Source organism: Amyelois transitella, chromosome 8 (assembly GCF_032362555.1).
Source record: "Amyelois transitella isolate CPQ chromosome 8, ilAmyTran1.1, whole genome shotgun sequence".
NCBI lineage: Eukaryota > Metazoa > Arthropoda > Insecta > Lepidoptera > Pyralidae > Amyelois > Amyelois transitella.
Window position 1 is genome coordinate 9,534,829 of NC_083511.1, and position 11,731 is coordinate 9,546,559.

General features: G+C 37.0%; 1 protein-coding gene across 1 annotated transcript; it reads right to left on the reverse strand.

Annotated features, from left to right (window-relative positions):
• Positions 1–1,905: 1,905 nt before the first annotated feature.
• LOC132902036 (uncharacterized) lies at positions 1,906–4,725 on the reverse strand. The gene has a single exon (XM_060945633.1). It carries the CDS (start codon positions 4,723–4,725, stop codon positions 1,906–1,908), a length of 2,820 nt encoding a protein of 939 aa, XP_060801616.1.
• Positions 4,726–11,731: the final 7,006 nt, after the last annotated feature.

The following is an 11,731-nucleotide window of genomic DNA, read 5'->3' on the forward strand; positions in this document are numbered from 1 at the left end:
ATGGTTAGAGTTTCAACGTATCTACTTACTTAATTAAACGTTTATTAACCAAAGGTCGACCCCCGGTTAACCTCAAGTTAAGACTTTAATCGCTTTATAATCTGAGTACTTAAACTGTAACCCTTAATTGGATACACAGCTAATAAGTATAATATAATACAGAAATAAAGTAACAAGGTATAAAAGTGTGCTACGACTTATAAGTATGAAAATGTGTTTACTATATATTTTTATCTTCTTCCTGGTTTTAGCCTCGGTTGCATCCTTACTTTGACGGCCTCTGTGGCGCAGCGGTAGTGCGCTTGTCTGTGTCCCCGGAGGTCCCGGGTTCGAATCCCGGCCAGGGCATGATGAGAAACGAACTTTTTCTAATTGGCCTGGGTCTTGGATGTTTATCTATATAAGTATTTATTCTAAAATATAGTACCGTTGAGTTAGTATCTCGTAACACAAGTTTCGAACTTACTTCGAGGCTAACGCAATCTGTGTAATTTGTCCCCTATATATTTATTATAATTTTATTTACCACTCTGGAGAGGAGCTCGGGGTATGCCATTGACCTTGGATCGTGTATTAGGGAGTCAAGTTTTCACGAAGCGAACCTCTACAACTTTTGTGAGGAACCCAACTCGTATTGGATCGTTCATTGTTACACATCCAGTTGTTGGAATGTGCAGGTTTCCTCATGATGTTCCGTTACCGGGAGAGCATCGGTTAGTATGGAAACATTTAATTTTTTTAATTTATTTTTTTTTAAATTTTTAATTGAGTAATAAGTATAATATATTACTTAATTAAAAATTCATGTTACATGATTAAATTAGCAATTTACAATTAAATACTCACCAGTTATAATGTATGTAATTCTCTTTAAAAGTTGTTTTATATTTACGAGAAAACTCAATTTGAACTGAAGCCCGTCTTTTTAAAGTTTATTTCAGCATCGTGTCAGTGTAACATGAGAACCACTTAGTGATTTATGACCTTGGATCATAGAAATAAAGAGATAAGATTGTAGTTGTTTAATTTAAATATATATTTTTCTTAGAAAAATCGTTCGTAGTTTAACACTATACGTACCTATTACGAATTAAAAAATAATCAACCAAGCTACTGAAGTAATGAAATACATACATAAAATAATACCTCTTTACCGGAGGGGAAGATGGTGAAAAGCCACTTATCTTTGCATACTTATTTATCTTTATCCCTCCTATTCTCCTATAACTTGGATAAGCCTAAAAACCTAAAAATACTAGAAGGAGCATGCTATGTTCACAACCGATTGATTGGCAAGATATAAATTCAAATTTAAAATTGTAAAACCTTGTTATACTGTCACTATTTTAAAATTCTCAGTTCCATCATAAAACAAACAGCTAAACGCGGCTTTTCAGTCTTTCATAGACTGTAGGCTTTCTTAGATGGTGTCTGTCTGTCCCACAAGATATATAAAAGTGACTTTATATATGTATAAATTTATAATGAGCAGCGAAAACAACACATTTATTTTATAGACTTTCAAAACGTTTTAATACACATATCGCCTTGTTTCTGTGACCTGTTTTACGTGAGACACCAAGTTGCGACTTAGAAGTTGGTCTTTTGAACTAAAATCGATTGAAGCAGATGTCCCAACATCGATGTTACCCAGGTGTTGCGATACAAATAGTGGACAGCGAAGCTATCACAGCATGTAACTTACATTCCCGTTTCTGTTAAAAAATAAAAAAGGTATGCAACTGACTTTAAGGAATACAAGGAGTTGTTGAGAACTAAGACTATTATAATGATTTTGTTATTAATTATGTGAATGATTTAATTAATCCCAACTATTATTATTATAATAATAATCGTTTATTTCAGATAAAATCCATATCAAATGTTAGTACAATGTTCTTAAACCTATGTTAGTAGTTTATTTAAGTGGATATTGGTCCAGTGTTTAAGTATGGGCCCATCCACCCTGCCAGCAATAACAGTGAGAAGGCTGTTGGAGCTAGCGTCCACCCTCCGCATCAGGGAGGCTACCCTCTTCCGCACTATGGCCTGGAAGGTGTCCACGCGCGCCTCCGCGAACATGCCTGACGCGGAACAGTGTTTCGGTAGCCCCAACAGCGCCCTCAAGCCGTTATTATATTGGACACGCAAGGCGCTGTGTGCTTTCTGTGTATAATCGACCCATAGACTGCATGTGTAAAACACTTGGCAGTATGCCTTAAACAATGTAAGTTTTACACTTTTAGTGCATTTGGCAAACCTACGGGCCAACATATTACACCTGACAGACAGCGCCCTGCGCTCCCGTGCCATGTCCAGGTCATCACTCAACGTGTCCGTTACCCAGTGCCCCAGGTATTTGAACTGCGTAACTCTTTTTAGGGGCGTGCCTGCAAGTGATACAGGTGGCACCACAGAGTATGCCCTGCCCTTGGCTTTAAACATTAAAAGTTCGCTTTTCGTTGCATTATACCTGAGGCCATGGGTCTCGGCGTAACGCTCACAGACGGAGACAAGTCTTCTGAGGGCACTGACTGATGGGCTCAGCAGCACCATGTCGTCAGCGTAACTGATATTATTAAAAGATGTACCGCCTACAGAACATCCCAGCATAGTGCTGCTGAGCTCAAGAATCAATTGGTCCATGTACAAGTTAAATAACGTAGGTGACGTTAATCCCCCCTGCCTCACCCCGCACTCCATTCTGTACTCGTCAGATAAAGAGCCCGCCCATTTTACATAATTACGCTGATTACCATACCAGTACTTGAATATTTCAGTGACCTCACTTGGTATGTCCGTCTCCTCGAGTTTGCTCCAAAGCTTATCGTAAGATACAAGGTCGAAAGCTTTGGAAAGGTCTAAAAAGCAAGCGTAAACTGGCGTTTTCCTATCCGTGTAGTATCGGACGGTATGCTTGAGACAGAGAACTGCTGACTCAGTAGAAAGTCCAGGCCTAAACCCGAACTGGGCGTCATGAAGTGATATATATTTATTTAGCTGTTTCTCAAGCAGACCGTCCAACACTTTAGCAAGAATGGTTGCTAGAGAAATCGGCCTGTAGTTATTTTTATCCGACCTGTCACCCGTTTTATTCTTTGGGACCGGCACGACCAACGTCATCATCAACTCATTAGGCAAATATGAATGGCCCACGCATAGTGTGTATAGCATGGATAATACGCGAGACAGGTGCGCACCCGCATGCTGTAGGTGTTCGATACTAAGTGAGTCATGACCCGGGGATTTACCACGAGTCATACACTTCACCACAGCTGCTACTTCTGTAGAAGAAAAGTGTAAGTAGACCTGCCGATCCTGTCCATCAGAAGACAGACTATTTGGTCTTGTCGGTCCCAAAGGTGAGGAGACCTGGAACTGCTCTTTAAACATATTGGCCACCGCGGCCGGCTCACTAACCCCTCCAACGCTAGCAGGTAAACTCGAAAGGTGATTAAGTCTATTTGTTTGCTTCCAGAATTTATCAAAGCGCTTGGATGTATGGTGAGCGGCTAAAATGTTCATTTTAATATTTTCCTGGTTGTTTTGGCACCATTTTAATTTAGATTTAAACACCCTTCGCGTCTCACACATGTCATAGTAGATGGGCCCAGATCTAGGTTTATTACAAAATACCCAATTATTAAAACTATTTCTCGCCTCACTGTGGGCATGTCTAACATGTTTATTCCATCCAATAATACATTTTCGTCTATTTTTATTAATGCTTTCATACGACAATGTGGATGCGTCAAAAAGGACTTGAACAATTTCATTATATAAATTATCAATTAAAATTCTATGCATTAAATTATGGCATTTATTATGAAAACATTTTTTTAATTCTAACGGAAAGTCAATATTTCTTAACCTATCATTACAAATTTCGTTGTACACGTCAATTTGGTGAGGTTTTCTGTTCCCCCAGATTATTTTATTAACAGGGCAATTACTACCTATTTCAGACACTGTTTTAATGAAATCACATTTTATTTCTATGTATATGGGAAAGTGATCAGACCAGAAAACATCGTACAGTACCTTAACATTGGAGATAGTCTCGTTTGCCACTTTGGTTACGATCAGGTGGTCTAACCAGCTCGTAGTGCCATGTATGTCACTTACATATGTGTATGTATTCGATGAAATACCTAGGAAATGCCAGTCCGCGCAGACCCACTGTTGCTCATCACAGAAACTAGCGAGTTCCTTGCCGAACACCGTACTGTGTTGGGCATTAAAATCGCCTAATACATACACATATTCGGCACCACACTCATCCACTACCGCACTAATTTCACTTAAACGTTCTGTAAACTCGGGTAGATTATCGTCCGATACCGTAGGCATATACACTGAGAACACTAGAAATTGCTGACTATTTATTAATATTTTAATGGCCATTATACGCTCACTTGCACATTCTACTATAGAAACATTCGCAAAAACACTTTTACGCCACAGTATAGCGAGACCGCCGTATGGACGTCCTCGCAAAATTCCAGCCGATGTATCCACAGCTGATTTACCGCAATAAGCGAACTCAGTATCGATAGTACCTAGATACGAGATGTCGTGCGGTAACAGCCATGTCTCCTGTAGGGCCACTAAATCCGCTGTCTTACACAACTCGCGTATTGCGTCAACAGATCTCGTGACGGACTTGCAGTTATAACTTACAAAATTAAGATTTGATTTAGTATTATTTTCAGGTTGTAAATTCATAATCGTAAATTGTTTTTTCTATTCATTTCTTTACTATCTCTCGCCTGCTGATGTCCATAGTCTTTAAAATAGACAAAGCGTCGAAATGATATTCCTTCTGGCCAAAATGTATCATCTAAAAACAAGGATAAATTCGTTTGTGGAACAAATATTTTATAAGAATTATATCCCCGTTGATGCTTCATGTCTATCTTTTTTAAGGTCACTAAAACCTTCGTTTTGTCTCTGATATAGTCGACTATATCTTTTTCAGCTGTATCCTTATGAACCCTATTTATAAATAGCGGGATTTTTGTCTCTGCCGCCTTAAATTTACTGTTCGGTTCCACAGTGGCCTTTCCGGTCGTACCCTGTAAACGATTTTTGTACCGTTTATTTTTATTTTTAGGCATCTCCCATTCTTCTGTCGTTTCTGTTGTACATGTCTCAGACTCATTTACAATTTCTGCAAAGGTTTTAGTACAATTGTCACGTTTCGTGGCCACACTCTGTCGCTGTGTGTTCGAAGACTCGGGAGCAGATGATGAATCATGCGCGTTCGTAGCACTCTCGGTAGTTTGTCGAGACATTAGCGGGAACGGGACATTGCATTCAGAATAGCGGTTGGGTGAGTGAGACATCACATCTGTAGACGGGTTCTCTGCAGTCAAACTTTGCGATTTTTCTGATATGTGGGTAAGACCCATCGGACCGCTATCGAGGCAAATACTACCGCTTAATCCACCCCCACGTTTTATATTTATGTTATGATCATAATTTTGTATGCTTTTATTTTCTTTTATGCTTCTTAGCTCCTGTCTTATTTCATCTAGTTGAGAGGACGTGATGTAAGTGTCTTGAACATTTTTAAGTCCCTTCTGTAGCAATAATATGTCTTTTAACAGCCTTGTCGCATCAATATGATCAAAACTAACTGGTGGTAATTTTTGAAGATCCCGGGCACAGAAGATAGGAACTAATTCAGCATCGGTTTCTTTAAACAATGCAATCACGTCAAATAAGTCTCTCTTCGACTTACCGTCTCCCCGTCGCCGAATTCTCTGCGCCGACATAGAGACAGATTCAAAAAATAACCGCTTCGCGTTCTCAATCTCCTCTTCTGAGAACGATTCTGTACAGATTCGCACCAAACACTCTTCATTCATCACATCCAATTTATTTTGAATGAAGGCCAACACTTCACAAATTACAATATTGCAATTATTACATTTTACAACGGACGAAGACATTTTTGACGCACTCTCAACGACAGCGCGATCCCGACTGATGATTATTAATGCGAAAGTAAGTTTATTTGATTTTTCTTAACACGTTGTCTGTGGAACTAATATTCCTGAAATATTATTATTATTTATATATAATTAAGAGTCTAAAGGAGGCGCATATGGTTCTTTTGTAATAAAAATACAAAAAATAATTATGAGAATAAAAATGAATGGAGGACGCTCAACTTAACTCTATTACATAGCCGTGGTAGGAATCAAACCTATTCATTGGGCTCCTTCTTAAGGTTAGATAGTTTAACCGCTTGACCCACCAGCTACAGTTTTATGCTAAAGGAACAGGGTAAGAGGACTATTAAGGCAATTGACCATAAAACCGGTAAATTGGCCGGCACGGTCGATATAAAAATGCAGGTGCCGCTGCGCTATGGTAATGAATATTGCACCATTTCGCGTAACGTCCTATTACGTAGTACGGAAAGTTTTCTGCCGTTGTGGGTTGAAAAGGATATAACTAGATATTTCGTTGATATAATCTAGATAATTATTTATTGTGGTACAAAATAAGATATAATAAAAAATGGCATTTCAATGATCGTGTGTAAAGTTGTTTCTAGGAAAGTATAAAAAACAAGTGAGTCTCGTTTTCTAGTTTAGTACTGTTTTCTGGTCACATCTCTATTTGTTTACGTGGAATTCGTAGAAGACATGACTAAAGTGTGTCAAAAATTTCCTTAACGAGTAATGGTGACTGGCAGTCAGTTTCGACATATATTTTTACAGCAATTTTAATGCTGTAAATTTGTTTCATAAATTATTTCATTAATTTAAAATTTTTTTTCATAAGCCACGATCTTTGCATACTTTTTGACTTCATCGGTATTGTTATTTTTTTCTTGTAAGGTCGACAATTTAGGGTGCCTACTATTGACATTTCCCCAGAATATTCCCCATTTAATAAAGTTACGATCTTTTTGTCTAATAGGCTATTACACTCTTTTTAGAAAACTGTTTTAAATCAATCCTGAGACTGTATTTTACCTATAGAATTTTTATTAAAATTTTTTGAAGCCGAAAAGTGCTCTAAAAACGATTTATTATTTATGATTTTGTATTTTCGCGCGAAAACGCCATCCGCCATGCTGTTTTGACTCGTGACGTCATACTTTTAGTAAACAATACGGCTCTACGTAAGACTAAAGTAAAAAGATTTTTGTAATAATGAATTACAATACATATTGTTGGTGTCTTGTTCCTGAATGCAAGAATACAAGTATAAAAACACCAGAAAAATCTTAATTCAGCAGAACAGAAATCGGGATTGGACGCAAAAAATTTCGCCACCATCAACGTATTAATCCTCGGTAGATTTATATTGTCTGCTTTCACAAAACCGTCTTCCATGATTCTATTAAATTATTAAAGAGTAAAAACCCAAAAACGTGATAGAAATTTTAAAATTTCAAAATAAACAGAGCCTGACATCATCAATATGTTTTCGATTCGATATTTGTTTACTAAAAGTATGACGTCACGTCAGTACCCAACATGGCGGATAGCGTTTTCGACTTTTGAAGAACAGTTTAAAAAAGAGGATTTTTTAAATTGAATTATAAAATCCATATTGCACTTTTATGAATAATGATCGATGTTTTTCTTTTATTTTTTGCAAAATCTATAAGATACGTGCATTTTTATATTTTTTTTTTTACATGGTGTAAAATAGCCTATTACTTGTACCTATTATATTTTTAAAATAACAATTAATAAATTATTCTTTCTGTATCTTATCGGTTCAAAAGTGCCAAGTTTCAAGAATATAATCTTGGACCTTTTCTATTTTGGACTCTTGCCATTGCAGAGTGACGATTAAGCCGTCAAGCTGCATGGCTAAATGTATGAGTTGAGCCAAGCAACTCAACCGAAGCGGGAACTAAAATATCGTCAAGAAAATTCTCTTTATTTCTCTCTCTACATACATACATACATATAATCACGTAGGTATATATCCCTTGCGGGGTAGTCAAAGCCAACACTCTTGAAAATACTGATAGGCCACGTTCAGCTGTTTGGCTTTATGATGGAATTGAGATTCAAATAGTGACAGGTTGCTAGCCCATCGCCTAAAAGAAGAATCCCAAGTTTATAAGCCTATCCCTTAGTCGCCTTTTACGCCATCCATGGGAACGAGATAGAGTGGTCCTATTCTTTTTTTTGTTGGTGCCGGGAACCACACGGCATCTCATTTCTCTCTCTTTAACTTAAATAGCATTTTTAAATGATACTGACATTAAACGCGCACGTAACGTAATTTTATTTTATATCGGACGTTTCGAATCATTTACATAGATGCGTGATCACCGAGCCACTCACGCGTCGCTCGCGAAATTAATGGAATGCGAAAGTTTGAAATCACTTTTTCTTACATATGAATAGAACAGATTAACTGAATGTTACGTTAACCTTCCTTTGTTTGCACGTTACTGTTTGCTCTTTGAGTGCACTGAGTAAGATTCAATTCAATCGTAACGCATAGCTAACTAAAAAGTTTTAAGACAATTAATAAATTAAGTTGAAGTTTAATAAATTAAGTTGCATCCATTTATTAAACATACAAAAATTAAGGGTAAGACAGAATTGTGTGACTTTTTGTTATGTCCACTTTGAGGAAGACACCTTTGGTTATATTATTAACAGGTGCTTCGACTGTATGCGGTAATCAAGCCTTGCTGAGATAGATCCACTGTTTAACTGGGTTAAAGAAGTTAGAAGGGACTCCTTATTTAGTAGCTCTCGTAACTTCTTTCTTGAGATAAATCATACATACGTACATACATATAAACACGTCTCCCTTTCGGGGTAGACAGAACCAACAGTTTTTAAAATACTGTTATGCCACATTCAGCTGTTTGGCTTTATAATTGAATTGAGATTCAAATATTGACAGGTTGCTAGTCATATCGCCTCAAAGAAGAATTCTAAGTTTATGAGCCTCTCCATTAGTCGCCTTTTACGACATCCATGGGAACGAGATGGAGTGGTCCTATACGTTTTTTTATTGGTGCCGGGAAGCACACGATAATATGTTAAGTGTTTTAATAAACGATTTATGTTTACAAAAAAAAACACCAAGCAGATACAAAACAACAATAACAAACCATTGTTAAATTTTCAGTTAAAAAAATAACTTTAATTTTGTTTAGCAATCGCATCAAAACGTAACGACCGTAAGCTCGCTTAATTTAGCTGAATCGCGTCCTATTGCTAACAGGCACCTGAGTTTTACAGTAATGAATATGGCTACGACGGTGAGGCGCCGTTTACTGTGGGCGTTTTGCGGAAAATTCTTTGATATATAAAACAAATTTAGGTATACGGGACAAATTACACAGATTGAGTTAGCCTCGAAGTAAGTTCGAGACTTGTGTTACGAGATACTAACTCAACGATACTATATTTTATAATAAATACTTATATAGATAAACATCCAAGACCCAGGCCAATCAGAGAAATTTCATTTCTCATCATGCCCTGGCCGGGAATCGAACCCGGGAACTCCGGTGACACAGACAAGCGCACTACCGCTGCGCCACATAGGCCGTCAATGATAAGAGGAATTAAATACGTCTGGGTGGTTCTATATATTTGTCATTCATTCATTCATATGGTCACGTCTATATCTCTTGCGAGATAGACAGAGCCAAAAGTTTTGAAGAGACTGGTAGGCCACGTTCAGCGGTTTGCCTTTATGATAGAATTGAGATTCAAATAGTGACAGGTTGCTAGCCGATCGCCTAAAACGAGAATCCCAAGTTTGTAAGCCAATCCCTTAGTCGCCTTTTATGACTTTTTAAGGTATTAGAAATCTCATCTAATAAAAATTAAAATATGAAGAACAAATTTGGTTGATGGCTTAGCAAATGAGTGATATCAGGGCAGGACTGCAATGTCTAAATCGTCAGGTCATAGTTAAATACTTAAACATTAACACAACGCTTACGTTTACCGCTTATAGTGTGACAGTTCCCTGAATACAGCTCTGGTGCCATTAGGCCGTATTCACATGTGAACTAGTTCACATACTCTCTTACGATTTTATGATCACCTTGTTATTAAAATGGCAAAGAAAAATTGTATAGATAAATGAAAATAAATAATAATGGACATAACCGACAGAATGCTTGCTCAGATTATCACCGAAAAAAATCCTGTTGACAAGACTACTAAGCATTTCCCTTGTTCGCTTTTACAATCCACGTAGCAGGAAACAGCGATTTATATAAATATATACCGGACAAATTACACAGATGGAGTTATCCTCGAAGTAAGTTCAAGACTTGTGTGACGAGATACTAACTTAACGATACTTTATTTTATAACAAATAATTATATAGATAAACATCTAAGACCCAGGCCAATCGAAAATCTCATAATGGCCGGGATTCGAACCCGGGACCTCCGGTATCACAGACAAGCGTACTACCGCTGCGCCACAGAGGCCGTCAATTACAACAGATAAATACAACAGTTACATGAGAATGTACGACGGTATAGCGGAAGTTATAGCAGCTTCTGTTGTTTTTTCTGATTTATTTTGTATATAACACAATTTTTGTTCCTTAACAAGTTTCGAGAAATTTAATTTAGCGACATCAAAAGCAAACCTTAATTTTGGATTCATTTTTCCTCATAAGATCGACTACCCTAAATTTAGTTTCTTTGATATACCTCATATAACATAAATCGTATTTGTTCACTTATACTTATTTCTACTCTAGTCTCATTACATGCAAAGAGTAAAATTTCCACATTAATATCTCTGAAATCAAACAATCCTTAATAAAATATCATATTCTGAGTACAAATATTATCCCTGGAATGCGAACTCGGCTTCTGTTGTAGACATCAAAGATTATTTATTTTGTATTCAAATTAGGAAGCAAAGTAGAAGCCAAATATAAAGAGTCATTTGCGATGTGTGTCCTTAGGAATTTGGTAAAACCGAAATTTGTTTTCTAAGCCGCGTTTAAGTTTAATTCTGAGCAAGTGATTGTAACGTATTTTATCAATTATTATGTGGTGGCATATCAATCATGAAGTTAGACAATCATCAACACTATCTAAAATTTAAAGACAGGTTTTTGAAATAATTTTATGTTGATGTATATTGCTATACCGCGAAAGGACTCCTGTAAAGAGCATGCAGGGGTTTTCATATATCAATTAAAAAAAAGTATTTCAAAACGCTGTTAGTTCCAACTGTTTCTTTACTTTATGCAAATTTAATGATATAACTAATTCAATCTGCAATGTAGCGTTAGCGATCTAATAGATATGGTGACCTAGTTAAAAATGTGTAAAGCACAAAATAAGTATTGAAAAGATTGCATAAATAAATACATACATACATACATATAATCACAGTAGACAGAGCCAACAGTCTCGAAGTTTAGTCTTAGTCGCCTTTTATAACACCCACGGAAAAGAGATGGAGTGGTCCTATTCCTTTTTTTATTAATGCCGGGAACGCACCGCACAAAGACTGAAAAGTCACATTCAGCTGTATGGCTTAATGATGGAATTGAGATTTAGGTATGATGCCTATAGGTAGTGCCGTGTGGTTCCCGGCACCAATACAAAAAAGAATAGGATCACTCCATCTCTTTCCCATGGATGTCCTTAAAGGCGACTGAGGGATAGGCTTAAAAACTTGATATTCTTTTCTTGGCGATGGGCTAGCAACCACTATTTGAATCTTAATCCTATCATTAAGCCAAATAGCT

Coding starts and splice junctions, on each gene's coding strand:
- LOC132902036 (XM_060945633.1), bottom strand. CDS start 4,725: ATGAATTTACAACCTGAAAATAATACTAAATCAAATCTTAATTTTGTA.